The 22,677-nt window shown below is 43.4% G+C and overlaps 1 protein-coding gene across 1 annotated transcript in view; it reads left to right on the top strand.

Annotated features, from left to right (window-relative positions):
* Positions 1-18,765, top strand: part of snrka (SNF related kinase a) — a 43,372-nt gene extending 24,607 nt beyond the window's left edge. The window contains exons 3-6 of the mRNA XM_006635523.3: positions 1,759-1,900; positions 10,123-10,335; positions 11,089-11,223; positions 15,597-18,765. Of these exons, the coding sequence (XP_006635586.2) occupies positions 1,759-1,900; positions 10,123-10,335; positions 11,089-11,223; positions 15,597-16,980 (1,874 nt within the window). The 3' untranslated portion in view covers positions 16,981-18,765. The remainder of the gene's footprint in view (positions 1-1,758; positions 1,901-10,122; positions 10,336-11,088; positions 11,224-15,596) is intronic.
* Positions 18,766-22,677: the final 3,912 nt, after the last annotated feature.

Genomic DNA, 22,677 nt, shown 5'->3' with positions numbered 1-22,677 from the left:
TGAAGCATACTGGACCTGTTTCTCTCTCCCTTTGCCTCTGGCTTTGATATAATGGAGAGGAAAAAGCACCCACCCTGTGTGTTCCTTCTCCATGCTGTGGCTTTTCCCAGCAGGCAGCTTGACACATTGGTAGTCCGGCAGCAGCTGCAGAGCTGAGATTGAAGCTTGCCTCCTGATGAGTAAAGTGTCCTGCCTGCGCGAGATAGGGAGCCGGCATTAGCTGGAGTCTGCAGGGAAGATTTCTAATGCAACTGCATGGGGTGGAGTAAAAACCAAACTCCTCTCTAGTAGTAGAAAGAAAGGCACTTGATCTTTCAACGTCTGTTATCCTCATTCTTAGTTATTCTTCTGTTCAAGGATTTTTTTAATCTGTTTTGACCACATCAGTGCTATACATGCATGTTGTAATTAAAACACACATGAAGTGTTAAGGGATTTAATTGTTCTCAATCATATAAATCAAGTCTGTCTTTCCAATGAGACACTAATCTGAGGTCCAGACTCTCAGTGGTCAGGCAATTCTCGAGAAGAGTAGGGAGTTATCCCAGTGTCCGGGCCAAATTCCCCCCTCGGACTTTACAGTGGCTTCCAAATTGTCCCCATGTGTGACTGGCTTGCACTGGCCCTGCGATGGACTGGCGCCCCCTCCAGGGTGTCCCCTGCCTTGCGCCCCGGCTTCCCACGACACCATATGGTATAAAGCGGTTTGGCGAATGACATGACATATAAATAAAGTGTGCACAGTACACAGCTGGATTCGGTAAATCATAGCTAACACTCTGACCATTTATGCAGTTTCAGAATTTTTTATTAATTATTAAACGAGTTAATGTTAAACGAGAACTGGATCGGTCCACAGTCCGACTCTTCGTGCTGCAGGCTCTCAGTGGGAAAAGATGCAGGTGATTCCAGTACATTCTGGAAGATACTCTCAGGGCAGGTGTACAAAAAAGTTTTAGATCGGAAGTTTAGCTTAGATGTATTTTCTACAAACACGTTTCAAACCTTTAAATTGATTTTATAATTAGGCGATTTGTTAAGATATGGCGGTCTGGTTCACAAAACAGACCACCCACTGAGTCTCTTCACGTTTGGCACGGTTTGTCTTCAGGTTTTAGTTTTAAAGCAATAAATGAATGGTTTCTCTGCTTCCTATTTTCAAGGCCAAACTCAAATCATCTGCACTGTAATGCATCTCCAAAGTGTGAAGCCTTGTCAGTAAATAAAATGTTTGACTGTTCAGTGGAGAGGGAGACCTGTTGTGTCGTGGGCTGCTGGTGCAGTGTCCAACGTGTCAAGCACTTGGGGAGACTTTGGAATGAAAAACATTACAGAAACATAAGGAATAATTATGTACTTAGAATGGTTCTGGTTGGCTTTGAAGTTGACACATTGCTCTAACACATTGACTGTTTTCTCTGTTGACATTGAGTTTTAATATGCTTTCCTTTTAGATCAGACTCTTTAAAAAGGTTGTTTTTAAAACCATGCTGTAGGGTTTCTTTTCCTTCTGCCCTTTATAAATAGCTCATCGTCGTCGCTTAATTCCAGCTCTGAAGGAACCAGAACTAATGTCATCAGCTACTTCTTGTCTCCGCTTCAATTTATATAAACAAACAATTTCTTTTCTTTTCTATGTGCACTTTAAGAATGAATCGCCATGTACAGACTTGAAAGCAGTAGCTGGATGGCTCAGAATCCTGACCCTGAACGTTGGAGAGCCATGGGATGACATGTTTTCTTCTTGTCTTTCTGCAGATATCTGGAGCTTGGGAGTGATTCTTTTCATGTTAGTATGTGGGCAGCCTCCATTCCAGGAAGCAAATGACAGCGAGACTCTGACCATGATCATGGACTGCAAGTACACAGTACCATCGCACGTGTCCCACGACTGCAAGGAGTAAGTGCTCTCCTCATGCTCATGCCCGCCCTCTTGTTGCCCAGGAGTAAAGCAGCAGATTGTGCTTTGCCTGTTTGGGGTTTTAAAGGAAGATGGGATGGGGTTTCAACCTTAAAATGCAGCAGTTAAATAAGATTTGGGATTTCAGTAACCCTTTTAAATATTTATTATCACAGGTTTTTAGATTACAAAACCCTATATTTGAGTTTATTGAAATAAGTTAGTAATAATTCATGCAATAGTGTGGCGTAGGTGGTATTTAATTAGAAGCAGAAATGCAGACTATTATAGAAAACAGAAGCATTGAGACCATTTGTCACCTGTACATACAGCAGACCTTTTTCTTTAAATTATACTGTTCTTTGAAGTTTCTGCGTTTTGTTACTGCTGTAGCTGTATCATTGGCTGCCATTGAGAGTTTATAACCTTTTTCCCCTCTGAAAGTGGTATTGAAAGCCAGACGCAAGCTGCCAGTATTAGAGGGCCGTGTTACAAAATGACCCCCCACCGAACTTGAATCATGACAGCCTTGAACATTATAAGGATCTGTCAATTTATATGGTACAGATATTATGCATCTTTAAGCCGCCCAAATGTTCTGGCCATTATTTTCTGAACAAGAAACATATCCACAAAAGCAGCTGTCTGTTTTAAAAACGTGTTTCAGCCTGCGCTTGTGACTATAACTTCAGCAGGTAGAACATGGGGGTGATTACATGTTACAGCCATTAACTGTGAAAAACATTCAGCCAAACAGCACATTATGAATGGCTCATTCTGCAGTTTCCGTTTGCTTTCTCTTTTCAACTTCTGCTGAATGGGTGAGATTTATGAGCCAAGTAGTTAATAGTTGTGGTAAAAATACAATTATTACACAACACAAGCTAACTGCCTCTGCATGTTATTGCCACTGAAGGGATTGTGATGGAAATGACAAGCCAGACAGTCCATAGCAACCTTCCGAGTGCATCTCCGTGATTCATCAGGCCATTTCTGGCATGTTTATTAGGATTGCCCTCCGGACTGTGAAAGAGCCGTTTTAGCGCGAGTAGAGAGGCGTTGTGTTGTAAGCTGACCTGTGCTTGCGAGCCAAAGTAGAGGTGGAGGAGTTCTGAAGACTCGCAGATAGGAGCATCACATGGAGGCGCAGCAGGAAAATCCAAAACCAGCATCTCTCTCTTTCTCCTCTCCAAACCTGGTGTCACCGAGCAGGTCTGTTTAGGACTGGAGGGCAGCCATCAAGCCTTTGTTTACATTGAATTCGTTCCAGCTGCCCTTTAGAGCCACCCCGACCAGTAGCTTACTTCTTGGATATTTATAATCGAGGTGGATCCAATTCAGCTGATGGAGAAGCAGAAAAGAACAAAGGGTGATTGCTTCCAGAACAAGTGACTACTATGTGGTAAACGTATATCTCACAATTGACCTCCTTGATTGCCAAGATTTATATGTTAGGGAGATGTTAGCATTGCTCATTGTAGTTATTTCTGGAGCTTTCCGATAACCCCACATCAACATCTCGGACATTTAAAGATACAGTGGCTGTACGAGTCTTAAGTAGTGTAAAATGTTTCTGATTTTGAGGTTTTATTGAAAAGCTGAGATTTATGTAAGAGCCACACATGGGGTAGCCTTTTTTGTGAAGGTGGGAATGTTTGAATGTGTAGCTTTAGGCTCTTTATAGCAGAACAGAGAAGAATTTTCTACTTGTTTTAAATGCTGCTGAAGGTATCCTTGCCTTAATCATCATTAGGGATTAGGATGAACACAAAATTTACTGAAACGAGGGTAAGGTGGGCTGGAGTTTGTATCCGTCTGTAGCGTGTGAGGGATGTAGCAGGTGTGACCGGCTGTGGTGTGATCTGCAGCTGATGCGATAGACATGTTCCTGACAAGGCCATGCAGCTTTGCACAGTGTGAGCTCTTGCGGGGTGCAGCTTTCTGGTTAAACTGCTACAGGTTGTGGACAGCAGGCTATTATGTTTTTTTTTTTCCATTCTGTGTGGGTTATTTTCAATCCAACTCATTTTCTGGCAGAGAGAATATGTGGAATTTGATGGAAAAAAACTTTTATTTTGGCCTGTCTAATGTCAACTGTCTGTCCTGGGCATTGTAGAATCAACATGGAAGTAAGTAGTTTGTGGTGCTGTAAAAACAGCCAGAGAAATGGAAATGTCTGCCTTGATTATGATGTGCATCTTTTTCTTTCAGTGTTAACTGAATGGCCAGCAAAGGAAGTCATTTCCTAAAGGACAGCACATGATTCAAATTGCTGCCGCATTTGTGTGTATATTTTCCCCAAACAATATAGGTTGGAAGATATTAATCTTAAATTAAATAGGTGCTCCCAGCTCACAGAAAATTTAAGACCTGCATCGACTTTCATCTTGGCTTTACCTCATGCACAGTACATTGAATGTTTGAGAACAACAGAGGCTGTTGTGTTTAGTAAGTGCGCAAGAGCATTAGTGATGAACGTTCCTAGGATCACGTTATCTGTTCTCTATATTTGTTACTTTCTTTGTAGAGGCCTTGAAAATATTTTTAGCAGTTGATTCTTTGCTGCTACAGCGCTGTAACTGGAGGAAGAGACCCCTTTCTGTTTCTAGGCCATTACTGCACCAGCAATTTATTTTTTCCAACAAGACATTTAGAAATTAAATAAGTATTTTGTGCCCAGTGCGCCAGAGTTACTGAATATTAAAACAGATATCAAATTAATTAAAACTTGCAACATCCTCTCAAATGTATAGGTGTTTGATGATAAAGCAATAACTGCCTTATTTTTATAACAAGGTGATAATTACTTAAATGAAACTAAATGGTGTGAAAGTTAACCCAAACGTTTAAATTTAAAAGATGATGCAATGAGGTTTCAATGAAAAAATTACTTTCCAATTTGAGGCTCCCAATATAGTCTGGCCTGGTGTCACTATCTTTGTGGGCACATTTTATGCAGAATTATTTACACCCTAGTAGTCTACCTCCCACCAACACACAACGGTATTGCCTGAGGAAACTAAATGTACCATTTTCTGATTTCTGCTAAAGGTAGTTACCCAAGGGAATAAAGATATAGATTCTATATTTGAATGGTGTTGCATTTTGTCTCCGTGTCCTACATTTGTCAAACATGATGTACCACACAGGAAATCCTTTAATCTGTGGTAAAGCAGCAGTCGGAGAGCATTGCCTTGAGGGTACAGAGTCCAGATGCAATGGGACAGGTTTCTCTTGCCCTGTAATTATGATCACATTCACAGAGGGCTGTATATCACGTGTATCCAAGTGAACAAGGCATACAAATGAATGGGATATTGGCGATGTGAGTGGTGTGTATACCTGAGCAACTGATATTTTTCAGTACTTAACTAAAGTTAATTATGCGCAGCATTTTCTGAAACATCTTTTTATGTCTTGTCTAGATAATTCCGAATTTACAGTCTTCAGCTCTGAGGCACAGCTGTTGAGATTATAAATTTACATTTCCTTGTTATAATATGCTAATCATTTTCACTACACACGCTCTTTATTCAAATGGATTTACTTTCAAAGCTTAATAATCCAAAAGAATATATAATGTATTTTTAGTGAATTCCCTGGGACATTTGTAAATTAGCTTTGTTATTGCTTTATAAAAATGTTCGAATTGTGCAGTGCAAAATGTCAGTGTGCATTCTTAGAGGGTTCAGCAGTTCTATGGAGAATCTTTCTGCAGTTCCTTTTGCAATGTTCTGAGCTCCTGTCAGGGCTGTATCGTGTAGCTAGCCTCTGATACCACTTTATTTATTCGTCTGGTAGTTTACAAATACCATTCCCCTTCTGTGCTGCATGCTTCAGCAGTGTGAGGTATGCATGCTGTACTTGCATGAGTCCCGTTTCTGCTCAGACCGTGCCCACAGGGTGGCTCGGAGCTGGTCTGGCTAGAGGAATGTATAACTGCAGTAATGCAGGATCACAAACATTGTGTCATGAATGAAAATGGCGGTGTAAATGTGCTTTTCGCCAAAGGTTGGAGAACTGGTGGTTTGTTGAAAACCTTTAAGTAGAGAGCCTCCTGTTCCCAGTGTTGAATGTGCTTCCACGTAGGCCCCAGTACTGTCCTCCTCGTGTTTCAGTGACACGACTGTGAGTAGTAAATGGCTGACAAGACGAAAGTGATAGAAATATAGAACTCGAGATGAATAAAATTGTAACTTAACTCATCTGGTGGAGAAATCCTAGCATCCAGATCCCTTCTGTTCTAGGGAGTGTTGGGTCCAGGCAAACAATGATACTGAAAATAAGACCACAGAAGGTGAAAGTGACATGACCTGAAGAAGAAAAGGCCTGCAGTGATTTCTGTGTGCAGTAAATTGGCTGAAACATGCTCTGGAATATCCCCTGGCCTGGAGTTTGAATGAGTTAAAATGAACTTTGTTGAACAAGTGAGGCAAAAGCAGGAGCACCTCCAAAAGGTCACGACCGGGGGGGGGATCGGCTCAGCGAGCGTGTTTGGTTGTTAGTAGCCAGGAGTAGTACGGGTCTGAACCTGCCATTTCTCTGGAGGAGCTGGGTATGAACTTCGCCCTCCTGGGAACTAGCTATCCAGTCCACTGCCACAGCCCTTTTCTTCGAAACAACGGCACTTCCACAAAGGCTCCTGTCTGAAATGATTTCTTTTTAGATGGACAACCAAAACATTTTTCTTGCCCTGCTGTTCAACATGTGAAGCGCAGAAAGCCCTGCATGCGAGACTGATTGAAGGCACAAAGCACCAGGTTCTTGAAAACTAAACCGATTTAAACAGCTGCTGGTCAAGGAGTCGTCAGTACTGTAGCACCAAACCCCGTGAGCGTAAATGAGCTGTTTTGCAGAAAGCATTTTAGCAGACAGGTTTTTCAGTGATTCGCCTTCGAATAGCAAGGGTTCAGAAAGAACCACCTTTCTGATTTTCCCAAAGTGCACATTTTCCCTGGGTCAGAAAAATGACTTTCATTATTTTTTGAAAGCCAGTTTCTGCTTCTGTGTAATTACATGCAAATTATACTGCCATCAAGTTTCAGATTAAAAAAAAAAAGCTTTTTGACAGAGTTGGGCTGGTTGGCATGCATTTATTATGCATGTACATGTTTATGAGATTGCTTTGAATATAAAGCATTTGTTAGTGGGATTTTAAAAGGGTGTAGTCCTGGTGATTGCTTTTCTGTTTCGTTCCATAAACGTAAGTGACTTTAGTTATTTGTCTGTTCAGATGAAACACTGGCGCTGACTAAGTCAGTGAGTGCATGTAACCTGGTGCACATGTGTGAAACCAAAGAAAAATGGCCAAAAGGCTGCTTAGGCTGAGATTGCTGTACGTGTTTTTGTGAAAGCCACAGGGGCTTGGTATTGCTTTGGAAATGGAGAGAATTGGGACTTGTTTCCTTATTGAGCAGTGCCTCATCCACATTCCTTGCATAAGCTTCCTCTTTACTAGAGCTGTGATGTACAGTACCTCCCCTCGCTGTCTGTGGCAGGGGATAGGGTGTGACCTGCGTTTAACTCGTGTTCATCTGAAATCACGTGTTTGCTATAATCCGTGCCTCCCCGATTTCTGAAATGGAGGCCTGCCTGATTGGAAACAGTCGGCAGATGTGTGTTGTGCCAGGTGGGTAGAGGAGGGGCGTGCGTCGTACTCTTGCAATAGTCTTGTGCTGATAAGACGACAACATCTGTATCTGAATTCACATACCCAGCAGCCACAACTCAACCTTGTTTGTGTTCTTCGTTTCGGCCCGGTATTAACCTCTATTTGTCTGCCATGCTCACTGTTGGCCATGAGGCAAGCTTAAATTGAAGGAGAGGCAGAGAAAGACCTGCCGTGTGCATCTTAATCGCCTATATAACTGCTGAAACACCGAGCTGGTGGTGTTAAATAAAAATCACATTGAATACGAGAATGGCATTTCTTAACCATTGAACTGAATAAAAAATTATCTAGTGTAAATTAAATATAAATATGACTTGAGTTGCTGACACAGTTCCCCCACTCTAACCTTGCCAGTGTAAGTTTGTGATATCTGCTGCGTGTTTATTCTTAGGTTCTTTTCACCTTTCGTAATCAGTAAAAACTAGAAAATCGTTTCTGTGTTTTTTTCAAATGCATTTTTAGCTTGTTCCTCCTCTCTAACAATTGGAAGTAATTTGAGATGACTGCATCGTTCTTAAAAAATGCAGCAAATTCTTATCAGCCCCTGCCATTCTGTAGATATGCATGAAATTCAATTCCTCTTGGGCTTCTTTTCCTGACAATTCTGCAAAGGGACAGACTAGAGGATAATTATGTAACACAAATTGGCCACGTTTGTGGAAACCACTGAAGTACGGTAAGGGCTCTGTTTAGAGATTTTTACATAATGAGGACGCTATTAGCTTGTTTTATCTCATACCATTTGTCTCCATTGCTTTTTTTCCACAGGGGTATGCAATTTTCCAAAGCACTCCGAATATAGATACTCGCGCTCAACTCCAGCAAACCACACACACTGGGTTGAGGTCCAGAATATCTGTAGCACACTAAAACTGGTGCCTTGACCAGAAGGTGTTCATTGCAAGACAAGTACAAGTAGAGATTAACGAGGCGTTGTGCTACATTGGAGTAAATAAGGGAAAACAGTGCGCTCGCCAACAGGGGAAGACTTCTGGAGAGGAGAAGGGGGCTGCCGAGGGGTGAGAAGAAGGTGTGTTCTCAGCCCTGGATAGGCTTGAGGACAGCGGCCATCGGCCCTCACCCCCACTCGCTGACCAGAGAGTGGGCGCTCCACAAGTGGCCGAAAGAAGCCGTTAGGTTTCTCCTCTGCAGTGCAGTCTGTCTGTGGTGACTTTCATTGCTATATTTTGACCTTTGTATGTGGGGCTGAGGATCTATGCGTCTGCTGTTGAATCGCACATTCATCACAGAAGGAGAAAAGGAAGTCAGCCACTGCCAGTTCAGTAGCAAAAGGATGTCCAGCTGTGTTTTTTGTTATTGCTATTATGCACATTTGCAACGGATATTGTGCTTTTTGTTTTTTGGTGCAGGCTGGTCTCTTTACCATACCTGTGTATACATTGTCCGACTACTCGTTTAGATTTTTATTTGCAACTGGTATATAGACGGTATGTAATTTATCCGCCAAGCTTATTAGTTTTTTTCTGAAAAAAATGTACAGTATATAATTTAACACCGAAAAGGTAAATTCAATTAAAGATCTTTAGTTTTGCAGTGTGTGCAGTATGACATAAATGCACCACTGCGATTGAAGTCAGTACTGTTGTAGTTGGAGTAATCTTGCAACACCTGATACACTAACTTTTGCAAATGTAAAATGTTCTTATTTAGCTTTGAGAGAAAAATGTACAGCTACCTGATAGCACTGATTGTGCAGTATATTTTGAGGTAATCCAATTATTGAAAGTTGTACTGATAAAATGTCTGTATCCTCCACTAGAAGCTCTCTGAATTTCAAGGACAATCCTTAATTACCGTGGCAAGAATTAGGCTTTGCAAAGAAGTTGGATCAGCTTGCTGCAGTTGTCCATTGAACTTTTCTAGATTCAATTGTCATTGAGTGTTTTCCACACTTTGACTTCCTTGTCTGGATGCATTTCACATATCAGCATGGCCTCCTTGGCACAGCATACCCACTTCGTCACTGTGGTACCATCTTCCTCTGGTAGATCTGCTCTTGGGGCTCTTTTTGGCTTCTTCACCATCACTGTGATTTTAGGATTTTACTTTTGACCAGGCTTCCAGGGTGTCCCAAGTGTTTCGTTAGTAAGAGTATGACAGTATAGGTCGTACAGTCTCGCAAAGCTGTCAGTGTGAAAAGAAATCAAACCTTAAGGAAGATGTGACACTGTATTGAAAGAGTTTTTGAGAATTTAAAACTGATTTGGGCTGTTTGATTATTTTGCTTAAAGCAAACCTATTCATAGTTGAAGGTGTATCATCTGAAGTGGTTGCTGAAGGACATGAGCTGTACCTTCGCTGTGGAAGGCTCCAGGGTGCTCAGGCATCTGTACGTCGAAGGCTGAAGGTGTTTGTCGGCTTCGTTCACAAGTAGAACTTGTTTCTGTGGTGCCCTCCTGTGTGTTGATGTGTGGTGGGTAGCAGAGCTGCCGTTGGCTTTACATGCATGACCTCCTGGAGCCCTGGAGGCCCCTGCAGACAAGCTGCGAACACGAGACTGAGCCGCGTCTCTCCCCCCTCCCCCTTCCAGCCTCATCGACCGCATGCTGCAGCGCGACCCCAAGCGCCGCGCCTCGCTGGACGAGATCGAGAGCCACGCCTGGCTGCAGGGCGTGGACCCCTCGCCCGCCACCAAGTACAACATCCCCCTGGTGTCCCACAAGAACCTGTCGGAGGAGGAGCACAACGGCATCATCCAGCGCATGGTGCTGGGGGACATCGCGGACCGCGAGGCCATCATCGAGTAAGTCCAGCTGTGTGAACAGTTCGACGCCAACTCCTCTCCAGCTGGGTTGACAGTTGTCACTTTGTTACACGCTCTCCTTTCCCTGCCTTTTTATCGCTTTGCAGTGCTACTGGTTAGACTGGGGAATGGGTCTACATGCTGGAGACGTGCTGGGTGTAAACATCTCCTGGGGCTACATTTGTCAAGTACTTACTGCAAACTGTTTGTTTTTAAAAGCTTTTGAAATTTACAGGCCATGGTCAGAAATAAGCCAGATGATTGCAAAATTAATATAAATAGACCACATTTCCTGTATGATTGGCTATCGAGGCAAGGCTATTCTACAGTAAATGCAGTGTGTTCTGAGGAAGATGCTGTTGCTCTAACAAGCCTGGCCATCATAATGAAAGCTTGAGAGGTAGAACTGATAACAGAATAGCAGCAGGACAGCTGTCTCGTCATGGGCCCGAGAATTTACTTAAAGATTTGTGACTTCACGGGATTTTTTCTTTTTGGTGAAGCAGCCCTTGGTACTTGACTTAGTTTTCTGTCTGTTCATTGATGCCTGCGTGAGGTTTGTCATGTGGGTGTTGGGCGTTTGCCTTCGTAGATGTTGCATTGCTGGGTTTGTTTAGTGCTGATGAGCAGCTGTCAGGTGGGCAAGCCAGTTTGCAGGAGGAGCACAGAGCCACGCGAGGCCTGGCATCCCTGCTTGTTCAGAGCTCTGCTGCCATCCCTTAACGGCTCTCGTCTTCTCTCTCCACTCCTGAGGGCTCTGGAAACTAACAAGTACAACCACATCACTGCTACGTACTTCCTGCTGGCTGAGAGGATCCTGAGGGAGAAGCAGGAGAAGGAGATCCAGAATCGCTCCTCTAGCCCCAGCAACATCAAGGCCCAGTTCAGGTAGAGCTGCTCTCTGTTTGTGACGGGCCGGCCTGCCGGGTCTGTACGTGGGGCTCGATCTGCCGCGCGCTTCACTTTGAATCAGCTGGTTCCATAATGTGTTTGCAGACAATACTTGACTACCAGTGTTTTTTTCAAGAGGATAAGGAGAACCCTGCCTTTGGCTTCTGCTTGTAAACCCTATGTATGCAGATACACACAACTGACACAGTACCTGTATAAGTAATTGTGTAATGAGCACAAAAGTCTCACCTCAAGACATAATCATGGTGTTTATAAATTATTAAGGAATGATATTTCTGCTGTCATTTAATTTCTTCAAATGAATGAGTTAGTCCAAAGTTTTTGTTTTATTTTTACACAAAGTCCCAACTTTGCACTTTTTCCAATAGCTGTGACTTTCATGAAAGGAAAAAAAAGCAAAATTGATTCATGAAGGAATACTGTGTTCACACGGTGTCATTTTGCAGAGTAAAATGGAGTCCACAGGGATTCTCAGACTGTTCGGGAAACTGGCAGAGCAGCAGAATGGATTATTTTAACACTAACTTTAAAAAGAAACAGCAGTGGAAGAACTGACATTTAGCCTTTGCTATAAAAGGTTCGAGATGCAATACTCTGAAATATCATAAGCCTCTTGGTTGGTTTATTTTGGGAATAGACTTGCAGATCAGGGACTTTGTGTTTTCAGTTGTTTTGCTGTGTGCTCAAGCACTTTCACAACTGACTGAGCAAGAAAGAGTGCATTTCTGTTCGGAAGTACATAGGTACCTGGAGAGCTCGTTGCTGATTGTATCTGCATAACTCTGAACACGATTCCTGAAGATTCACAGGTTTTCAAAACAGCATTTGACGTAGGAGCCAGCAGTCTAGTATGTGCTGCAGCTCTTTAACCCATTCTATTCCTCAGGTGGACCGTGTAGCCAGTGTTACCTGATCATTAGGTGCTGAAACGGATCTTAACACAATGTTTTTTACAGTGAGGAAGCTAGCGAACAGACAACTGCAATAAAAAGAATGATCTTTTCAGAACCATTTGTATTATTATGTTAATAGACCAAACATCGAAAGTTAAGTGTTGGGTGCTCATTGCATTGCCCAAACCTAAACACCCATTGAACCTGGAATTGTTACAATGCTGCATGTGTTATAGTCATGGAGATGGAAGTTTCTCAAAAATGTTAGTTGTCAAACACCACCAGTCTGTTTGCATGCTCTGAATAGACTATCTGAGAAGATACTGTAGATCTTATGAAAATTTTTTTATCTCAAACTGTTCATTCTAAGGCTAGACTTGAAGCAGAAAGAAACTTCCTGTGAACACAGTCATTTCTGGAGGTCCGTTTGGCCCAAAGATGAGGTACAGCAGCTGCTGACCTACAGGTTAACAGAATTGCACTTATCAACATTGTGGCAGTTCTCCAGAAGCCTTTAGAATGGAGCTGAGGAACCTATTCTCTCAAGTTTATAGGACATTTATTATTTACTTCTGTGGGTTTGTCAGAGGCTGCCTTGGCAACATAGTTGAATTAACTGATTTATTAATATTTCCAAGACACTGGCATAGGAATTTAAACAGTCAACCTTCCAAAATACATGCTGGACACTATGTGGAAGCATTGGAGCTTCCGGAGTTATATTTATAGACGGGCATATTGGCTTAAAACCTATATCCATCATACTGAGGCTCTTAAAGGCAAAAACTGGCCAGCACTGAGAGTACTGTAACACTACAGGTTTCCCTTAATATGTTATACTAAAAGCTTTCTTTTAATAAGAAGTAGACGGTGATTCTGCTCTTACCGATGTTTTGTTCTCAGTGTAATTTATCTTTAATTCATGTATTTGTGGGCCCCAGAAGTGGATCTTTTAGGGATTCGACAGGATATGTGTAGAAAAGAGATTTTGTCACGCTTTTATGGGTGTTTTGTTCAAAACGCGCAAGCTACTAAGCTGTAAAGTCTGACTGAATTAATTTGGATAGGAGCAGCACAAAGCTGACAATGTGACGGCTATTGTCCTGGAAAGAGAAAATGGATGGCCATGATAGAAGTGGCAGATTAATTCAGTCAGCTGTGCCATTATGTTTCAGGCTGCTTGCGCAGAGCTGAATGAATGAGAATCTCCTGATTTATTTATTTCCATGATACCACACCAACAACTGCTCTGAGTTTTGTTCTATTCATAGCTGTTCCGGAGTAGTTTCTACTACAAATCAAATTTTGATAAACAAGGCAGATTTTTTTTCCAGTTATCGTTACGTGCTGCCAGTCTAGACTGTGATGTGACATTCATGCACAATGCATTAAGTGCTATATAGTAAGTGTGCATTTTAAAATTACCAGTGCAACATTTATATATTAAAACTCCAACGTTTTTCTGATTTGGCACTAGCTTCATCCAAAAGCACAGATCTTTGCCATTATGCCAGTAGTCGATGTCGTTAAATGATTTGATGGCTATTGTACAGCCTGATGTCACTGAGTCAGTGTTGCCACTATAGGGTTTCTTTATCTATTATTGTGTATGTTGATCTTCTAAGACAGCCTTTTTTTCTTGTTTGCAAATGTAGCTATAGTGCTGTAGATGTTTTAGGTGGGTAGGTCTAGATTTGAGAACCCTATTACTGGGTTCTGATGCATTGTTGACTTGATCTATGTCAGTCTTTGGTGTCATTTGGCAGTGTTGTTCTGGGGTAGTGATGGTGGATGATAGGACTCTGAATTCCTTGGTGACAGTGAAATTCTTGCTAATATTCCCATAACAGTTCCCTCTGTCTTCTACTGAGCTATATATTGTTGTAGTTTGACAAAACCTGAAGATTATCCTCTATGAGTGCATGCTCACAATGCAAAACCATAGCTTCTCATATCTCAAATGTTGCACACCTCTATCATTCTGTATTCAGAACATACTGTAACAAAAGCAAAATGGCGATGCGAGCTCTAGTTTTCTACAGGCGTATCACAAGCTCTCATAATTCTGAAATGTTTAGAATGAATAAAAATGGTTAGTAATTTCATGGACTCTTTATATAGATGACCCACTTTTGTTTAATAATGCCATCAGAAATTGTCCTTTTACATTGGTCTCTGTTCAGAAACAACACATCACTTCCTAACAATCTATTGTCACGTTTGGTTTTAGTCCTTCTCAAGTAATCTGAATGAGTTCATTTCTCACTAATATGCTCACGAAATTAGAAATTGGTAATGAGCATTTTTTAAATTAGTCGAGGTTTAGTAATATTTTGGCTAGGTTATTTCAAATGCCAATCACAGTTCAGGCTTTTCCTGCTTTTAAATAAAATGGTACTGAGCTCAATGTGTTGTTTGCTCTTCTCTGTGGCTGTGGACGTTTCTCATTAAAGTACAGAATTTCCTTCAAAGGCTTTCTTATGTAGCAGTTTAATCACTCCGCGGTCCTGGTTGTGTAACAGTGTACAGCAAAACCGTGGTATTTGTGATGATCGGTATAATAATCTTATGGGGAAAACGGCATGGTTTCGTAGCTCGCAAAACATTTACAAATATATAAAAAAATTAAACAATTTATTATCGTAGCATTTTAAATGATAGAACATTAGACCACTGTTATGGTATTATAGTTTACCCTGTATTAGTTTGTTTTTTTCTCCAGTCTTAGAGCATATTTTCTTTGCTTTTATCTTGTTTGTATTACTATTACAAATACAGTAACAAATAGTTTATTACAGCACGGTCATACCTGACAAGAATGCAAATGGTGTTGTCACTCCCTTCCCACTTAACCCCTTCACTCCTGCTCCTGCGATTTGTCTAATTCTTTTTCTGACAACTTCTTATCCTTTTCCGTGACACACGCCAGAACTATGACTTTGAAATGTGACCACTTTTGTTTTTAAATTTAACATTCATTTCACTGCACTACACTGACTCGCACACAGGCATTACTCTGATGACAGGTCTACACACAACACACATCTATTGCTTTCCTGAGGGAAACCAATAACAGCAAAACCCATGTTGGACTGCAACATAAACGCTAGCTCTGTTAGCCGAGATCCGCCTTTAGTACGGAGGCCGATGCAGGTCGGGAGACGCAGCTCCGCGCGTCGTTCTGCTCCTGCGCCGCCCGCAGGTAGGCGAGTTTGGCTCATTGAGGTGGAAAGTGCGGTCCATAACCCTTTTGCGGAGTGGGCGAACTCTTGAATACTGAACTTGTGAATCTCGAGGTTTTGCTGTGCATGCCCCTTTAAAGTGTAAACTGTATTACATCGGGGGAAAAAGTCGTCATGGGGAAATCAAACGTCTGCTGGCTCTTGTAAGGGGGCAAACACTTGGTGTATGTTGCCCTTAAATGACTCCGGCTGCCTTGTTTGTGTGCTTCTGCAGGCAGTCGTGGCCCACGAAGATCGACATGCACCAGGACATTGAGGACAGCCTGGCAGCCTCCTCCATCTCCCACGCTGGTGGGCCTCAGTCTCCGGCCCGCAGCGCGGAGAACCTGCTCAACGGCCATCGGAGCAAAGGGCTGATGGACCTGGGGAGACGGGAGGAGCTGACCGATCCCTCCCTGCTGTCGCTGGCCTCCCCCAGCTGCTCCTCGCTGCTGCCTCCTTCCATCACGGCCACTGGCTCTCTGAAACCAGGAGCCGGGGCCGCTGCCGCCAGCAAGAGCCGCACCTGTCTGTTCAGAGTGGAGGAGGATGAGGAAGAGGAGGAGGAAGAGCAGAGAGCCGCGGCCCCCCCCACGCAGGTTGTGCTGCGGCGCAAGCCCTCCATCACCAACCGGCTCACGTCGCGCAAGAGCGCCCCCGTGCTCAACCAGATCTTCGAGGAGGAGGGCGAGTCGGACGACGACTTCGACATGGGCGAGAGCCTGCCCCCCAAGCTGAGCCGCCTGAAGATGAACATCGCCTCGCCGGGCACCGTGCACAAGCGATACCACCGCAGGAAGAGCCAGGGGCGTGGCTCCAGCTGCAGCAGCTCCGAGACCAGCGACGACGACTCGGAGAGCCACCGCCGTCGCCTGGACACGGACTCGGGTTTCGCCTACTCCTGGAACCGCAGGGACAGCAGCGAGGGGCCCCCGGGCAACCCTGGCGGGAACGGAGGGGGCAGCGGGGGCAGTGGGCAGAGCCGGCCCCCCGGAGAGGGCAATCCCGGGCCGGACAGGGGCAGCCCCCCCGGCGGGGGGGGAGGAGGGGGCGGAGGAGGCGGCGGCGGCGGCGGCGGAGGGGGCGGCAGCAAAGGAGAAGGCAGCCCTTCCAGCTGCTCCAGCGGCAGCACCAACAACACCTCGGGCTCGTCCCGCAGCTGCGCGCACTCCTCCCCGTCCGCCAAGACAGCCGGCGAGCTGGTGGAGAGCCTGAAGCTCATGAGCCTCTGCCTCAGCTCCCAGTTCCACCTCGGCGGCGGCGGAGGCGGCGGGGGCGGCAAGTACATCATCGACCCCCAGAACAACCTGAGCTTCTCCAGCGTCAAGGTGCAGGAGAAGTCCGCCTGGAAGATGTGCATCGGCTCGAACGGCAGCCTGGACAGGGCCTCGCTGCCCGGGGGCCTGGTGCTGGGCTCTGGCCTGGGGGGGCCCAGGTCTTACGCTGACCAGGCGGCCACCTTCAACGAGCTGGACCTGGCCAAGGAGAACAACATGAACTGGAAGAACAATGTCCTGCAGCTACCTCTCTGTGAAAAGACCATCTCTGTGAATATTCAGCGGAACCCCAAGGACGGGCTGCTCTGCACCAGCCAGACCAGCTGCTGTCAGGTCATTTGATGGTTGCTGCCCTGTCCCAGCTGTAGCATCCTCTTACTTGACCACACCATTCTTCCAGTAGCTGTGAATGACCTTTGTATATACCCGTTTTCTGTGTATATATCCTTTTTTTCTTTTGTCTTAATATTTTCTAGACGCTTTTGACTTATCTATTGCGAATTTTAAGTTTCCTCTGTAGATTGACAATGCATGAAGAGGTGCATGCTGCTAGCTCTTTTTAGGTTACACCACCTCTTTTAAGCATAAGACCTCTCCTGCCCCCTTTTTTCTGCTTTTTATTTCTAGTTTTACGCTTGTCCCTCTATAACTGCGCAGGACATCGGGAAGGATGTAAACTGGGTTTGGACTTAAATTCTGAAAACAAAACAAAAGACCAAACACGTCCAGGCCAGGAAGACAGGAGAGGCGCTTGTTTTCTTCTTGATGAGCACTTAGGCTTACAACAATGATGATCGGATGGAGCCCTGGTATTGCTATTCAGTAGCTGTGGAATGTATTTGATAGGAGTGTATTATGATGGAGAGCCAAAGCAATAAAAGAGTGACCTTGGACAGGGCCTGTAGAAGGGCCTCCAATATTCCCAGGCAGACAAATGCACTGAAAGTCCTCTTAATCTTGGAATTGAGCCCCACACTGTTTAGTCTTAAATTAACTTTTTTTGTCACAAATGACCAATGTATGTATAAAACATTACTTTGAAAAATGTATGCGTTTTTTGAAATTCTGCGTTTTACTGTGGAGGATGAGACTAAAGTTTGAAAAAGTGCTGTTACTTGAAAGAAATTGCAGGCAGACAATCTTGCTTTAAATCTTACTGCAGATAAATCTCCTCATGTCGTCACGCCCTCATCCCTCCCCAAAGGAAAACAAAATTGTTCTCCTTATTGCACTGATTAAATGTTAAGGTGTTAAATCTTGATACAGTACACCAAGCCTACTAAGAGGTAGTTACTTCTTGTTTAGTTCACGCCTTCTGTACCAACATCTGCTTTTTGTTTTATGGAGGAGCATTATTACTGACATGTTGGAGCCAATAGTTCATATGGGAGAGCCGAGTCAAAACCTGCACATGAGAAAACGTGCGTAGTGGAAGGCATCCATATGATTTCTCAGAAATACAAAGGCACGTTCATTTGTTTTTTTTTCCCCATCAGTAATAAACTTTAGCAGTGAGGTTTGTTTTTTTAAGTAGGGCAGATTTGTATTTTCTTTTGCTTTAAAAGTCAGTCATTCTAAAAATTGTAGACCCTAATGGTCTGAACATTGCACTGTTTTAAATCTTAAGCTAGTAGCCAGAGCTAGGAGCTACTGATTTTCTAATAAGAATGCAGTACAGACATGCATAGTGTAATTATAGCCTATTGAACAGGCTAGTCTGCTCTGTACTCATGGCTCTTTATGATATCTAACCCATTCACTGTATGTAAAGTGCCACTGACTTGTAAGAGACAACAGCTAATGAGAAGGATGTAATCTATTTTGGAATATTTAATTTGTCTTTTAGTCTTACAAATATGAATGAAGCATAAAAACAAAGTTGATCTATTTTTTCTTCTGTTCTGTCTTTAAAAGGCAAGTGTTCTTTAAGCCACTGTGAATTCTGTACCCTGGTGAGACTGTTCTTCAAGCACACTGCTCAGGGCTGCAATTCAGTGGTGGTATTTCTTGTGTTTCTAAAGGAACGCGTCACACAAAACTAGTAGCTCCAGTATAACTGTACGGGTCTATACTTTTATTTATTTTTTAAATGTCAGATTTAAATTAAATAATACAATTTTATTCAAACTATTCGTGAAATATTAATCCCACGAGACACCACTCCACATTGTCCAGACAGATTTTTGGCTGTTGTCTCTGAGAGAGCCCTCTGCTGGAGGAGAGGAGGCTGGGAGAGGCCTTTGGTCTGCCGGTGTCTACTCAGTGATCCTAGCTAACCTCCACACTGGCTTAGTGACTGCTGTAAATACTGTCACCTTCACTGCACCGTTACCTGGACCTGACCTGCTCCGCAGGGTGGGGGTCTCCAGAGTTCTTGGGGACAAGTCTGGTTAAGGACGGGGACGAGGCCTGAGCACATTTTCAGGCAAGAACGAGGTCAGTGATGATAAATCTCCCAAAGCACTTGTGTAAATCGAGGGAGAGGGGTTAATTGCTCTTGGTGAGCGTAGGCTGGGTATGGCGCTATTAGAACTTATTCATTTATCTCAGGAACACCACGTGAGTTTCTCAGAGCGAGCACTTCACCCTCGTTGAGGGGAAAAAATATGACTCGTTCCGCTGCCGAGCTGCAACGCGTTCGTCTGCGTTCTCTTCACGGCGCCGCTGGCTCCCGGATGTGCCCAGTCCCGGGTCCGAGACGGACGGAGTGTGATGGTGGAGCACACCTGTTTCAAGAGGTGGGCTGTGCTTCTCCAGGATCCCTCTTGACATGCACTCAAAACCAAACAGACTTGACTGTACCCTGTGTGCAGTTTGTAGCCGCTATATTCAGTGTGCTCTTAGAACATTGGAATATTTATGTTTTTTGTCTCTGTTGCATTAAAGTTTTAACCCCAACCCCCCCTGTGGCCTTTTAATTCAAGTTCAAGTCAGTTGCACCTTTTCGTCTTTGTACTTGGGTTTTATAATACAGTATTTCTGAAATAGTTTTTAGGTGTGTCGCTATGTAGATAACTTCTCGAGAATAATTTCCAGCCGTACTTTGTTTTGTGAGGACTGCTGTGTAATGCTCTGTTTGGTTGGACTCTTGAGTAGTGTAGGACGCCACCTGTTTTGTACTGAAGTGAGTTAGTCGTTGTAGTATCGTTTCGACGTCATTCAATTGGTCTCGTTAACTACAACATGCTTCAATGGCAAACTAGCCGACAAATTTGAGAGTTTGGTGTAAAGGATCATTTTGTAATCAAACAGCTTTTTCATGGAAAAACTTGTCTTCAGCTAGGCAAGCAGGATGGGTGACTCAGCTTTCATTAACTGTCAATTTAAAAATAGGGAGTAAACATTTAAAGGGCATTGGCAATAAGCTATATGTTGCAGCTACTTGTAAATATATATTTTTTGTTTTATATTTCAACATGTACAGCCTTCGACTGGCACCTTTAACAAAAAAACAAAAACTCCTTGTGTATTTTTGTTTTCAAAAACAAAGTTCTGTAAATACAGATGTATATATGGTGCTTTACATTTAGGACAGCAGTGTTGACCATTTGGTGCATAGCTGTAATATAGCCTTATTAGTTAAGAGTGTACAAAAATGATGTTGGTCTGTCTGACTGTCTTACTCAGATGTTAACAGGTGAATGACTGTGCATGTGTTGTATGTTTTACATTATCAATATAGGTACAGTAAGGGAGAGAACAACCACTACTTTAAAAGATGTTATTGGACCAAACAATGTACTGGCTTAAAAAAAAAAATCAACAGAATAATGTTTTATTCTGTACCTATACCTGTCGTCAAAGTTACATATAGCTATGGTAATGTCCAAAATTAAAAGTTGTGAAAAAAGCCTTTGTTAGCTGTGCCTGTTTTTTTCCACTTCCTGTTATGCGGGTGCTGTTGCACAGTAGGTCTGTCTGAACGAAGGGCATCTGAGAGAATGAGTTTGCAGGTGCTGGTTTCACTGTCAGTTTAGAGCCATGTCGGAGCTTTTCATGTGCCTCCCTCGTCCTACCAACATTTTTCTCCAGTTAATGGTAACAGTTTATTAACATATGGTTAAAGACTTAAAGATTCTAAAACCCTTTTTCATTTAATGTACAAATATACATGCAAAAAGTTCTCAGCAGAATGTCACCTTGATCTTTGGCTCTGCTCAGCCTTTCCCACTCCCCGATTCTCACAGCTGGTCTGTAAGATATCTTTACTGAAGTTTACGTCAGATTCCCAAGAAGCATCCATAACTTCCAGAACTATTACTATCGAAACTCAGAGGTCGGGGGTTTAATGTATGCAGTGTACCTGCACACAAACCAAAATCTTTTTTTCTGCGTAGAAAAAACTTAAACTCTAAAAAAAAAAATTGTACCATAAAGCGTGTGGAATAAGTGCATCAGTAGGTGGGAACGTTATTTGAATAAAGCAAGTGCAGTTTCTGGTTTTAAGTGACTTAAAAGGGCTTAGTGGTGTTGTAGGAAAAGTATATTTGTGGTCTGTGAATTTCTGCACTGTGGAGGAAGTTGCAAAGCCTTAAGATTTTCCATTACTGGATATGATAACCTGAACTGCTAGACCTTATTAAAACAAATTCTGAAGTCAGACAAGTCATTACAGCTATTATACACAGGATTTAAACACGATATACTGTCTGTTACTCTTTTTATGAAATTCTGTGGTTCGGCATGTTTCTGAGTTGATTTGCCAGCTGTGCTGTAAGTATAAATTAAATGTATGATAGCTGTAATAGAATTCATTCGTTTCAACACTAAAACGATCCCAAACTATCTCCATTGATATAAAAGTCTCCGTATTGTATATTATGTAACAATGCCATGCATTTTCAAAAGCTAAAATATATTAAAATTGTATTTTTTAGACAATTAACGATGCCCGCTTTTTTTCTACACGGTATATAGCCTAAATACACTAAGTGCCATAAGAATCATCTTCTAACTACAAGTGAATTTTTGCAGCAGGTGCACGGACGTTCTGCTGGACGTGATGGGTAGAATCGGCACACTTGTGAACTTCGGCTGTCGCCAGGGACGATCGACCGAGCCAGCAGTGTGTGGCAGCAGTACAGGTAGTGCTGTAGTGCTGTATGCCAGGTTGCTGGTTGCAGATGCCATCTTGTGGGCTTCTGTCGTCTCTCCAAGCGCACAGCCTGGACAAGCGCCGGTCTGTTCGCAGTTTTCTGAGCCATACGTGTTCCAGCTTGTCCCACAAGTGTTCAACAGGCATGTGGGACATCCACAGCCTTCCTGTCGCATCCTGGTCTTGGAAGAGGCCTGCTGCTAACGGGGTCTGTCCTGCTGGCATGCTATCAGCTAAGGATCAAACGGTGGCAAAAGCAGGAGGTGAAGACCCAGGACTTGAGCACATGGGCCTAGACTAGTTGCTCTGGGTTCCTGGTGCTATAGTCTCTTTACCTTTGTCGTCAGCATGTTACGTGCACGATTTCCACCTCAAACTGGTTCTTTAACAACGCACGAAGAACTGAGGAATAAAGACGTTTGGCTGGAGGTGGGGGAAAAAGAATCGGCGTCCAGCTAAATGGTGATGATTCCTGTGGATTTCATCTCGGCTCGATAAATTCCGCTCCGATGAAAGAACGGCATCCGCTGATTAAAACCGCAGAAGAGACTCCTGTCTGTAACAAGCACTTGCTTTGGTATTTTCAGTAACCCTGGCCTGAGCTGCACTCGATCTTTTGGGCGAGATATCACTGTGCGGATCTTTTAAAAACTGGAGGGGTGACGCAGTCACCGCAGTGTCACCCAGGCTCGTTGTATGAAAACGAAGGGAGCTTTAGCCTTCCAGTGAGCAGCAGTGGGAGTTATATGACACAGCTGTCACCTTCTGTGGCCAAAACCTGAATCGAAGACCCCAGCTGCATGGAAATGCACTTGTCAAGCTCAGGTTTAATAAGGACTCGGTGACAGCTGAAGAACGCGGGGATTGGTCGTTGCTGGTTCTGTGGCAGCTCACGGACAAGCAGGCTTCACTGCGAGGCCATTATTTAATTTGGAAGAGCCTAA

The sequence above is a fragment of the Lepisosteus oculatus genome, chromosome 10 (assembly GCF_040954835.1).
Source record: "Lepisosteus oculatus isolate fLepOcu1 chromosome 10, fLepOcu1.hap2, whole genome shotgun sequence".
NCBI classification, from domain to species: Eukaryota; Metazoa; Chordata; class Actinopteri; order Semionotiformes; family Lepisosteidae; genus Lepisosteus; species Lepisosteus oculatus.
The sequence above is the reverse complement of the archived record's forward strand: the minus strand, read 5'-3'. Positions and strand labels throughout refer to the sequence as shown.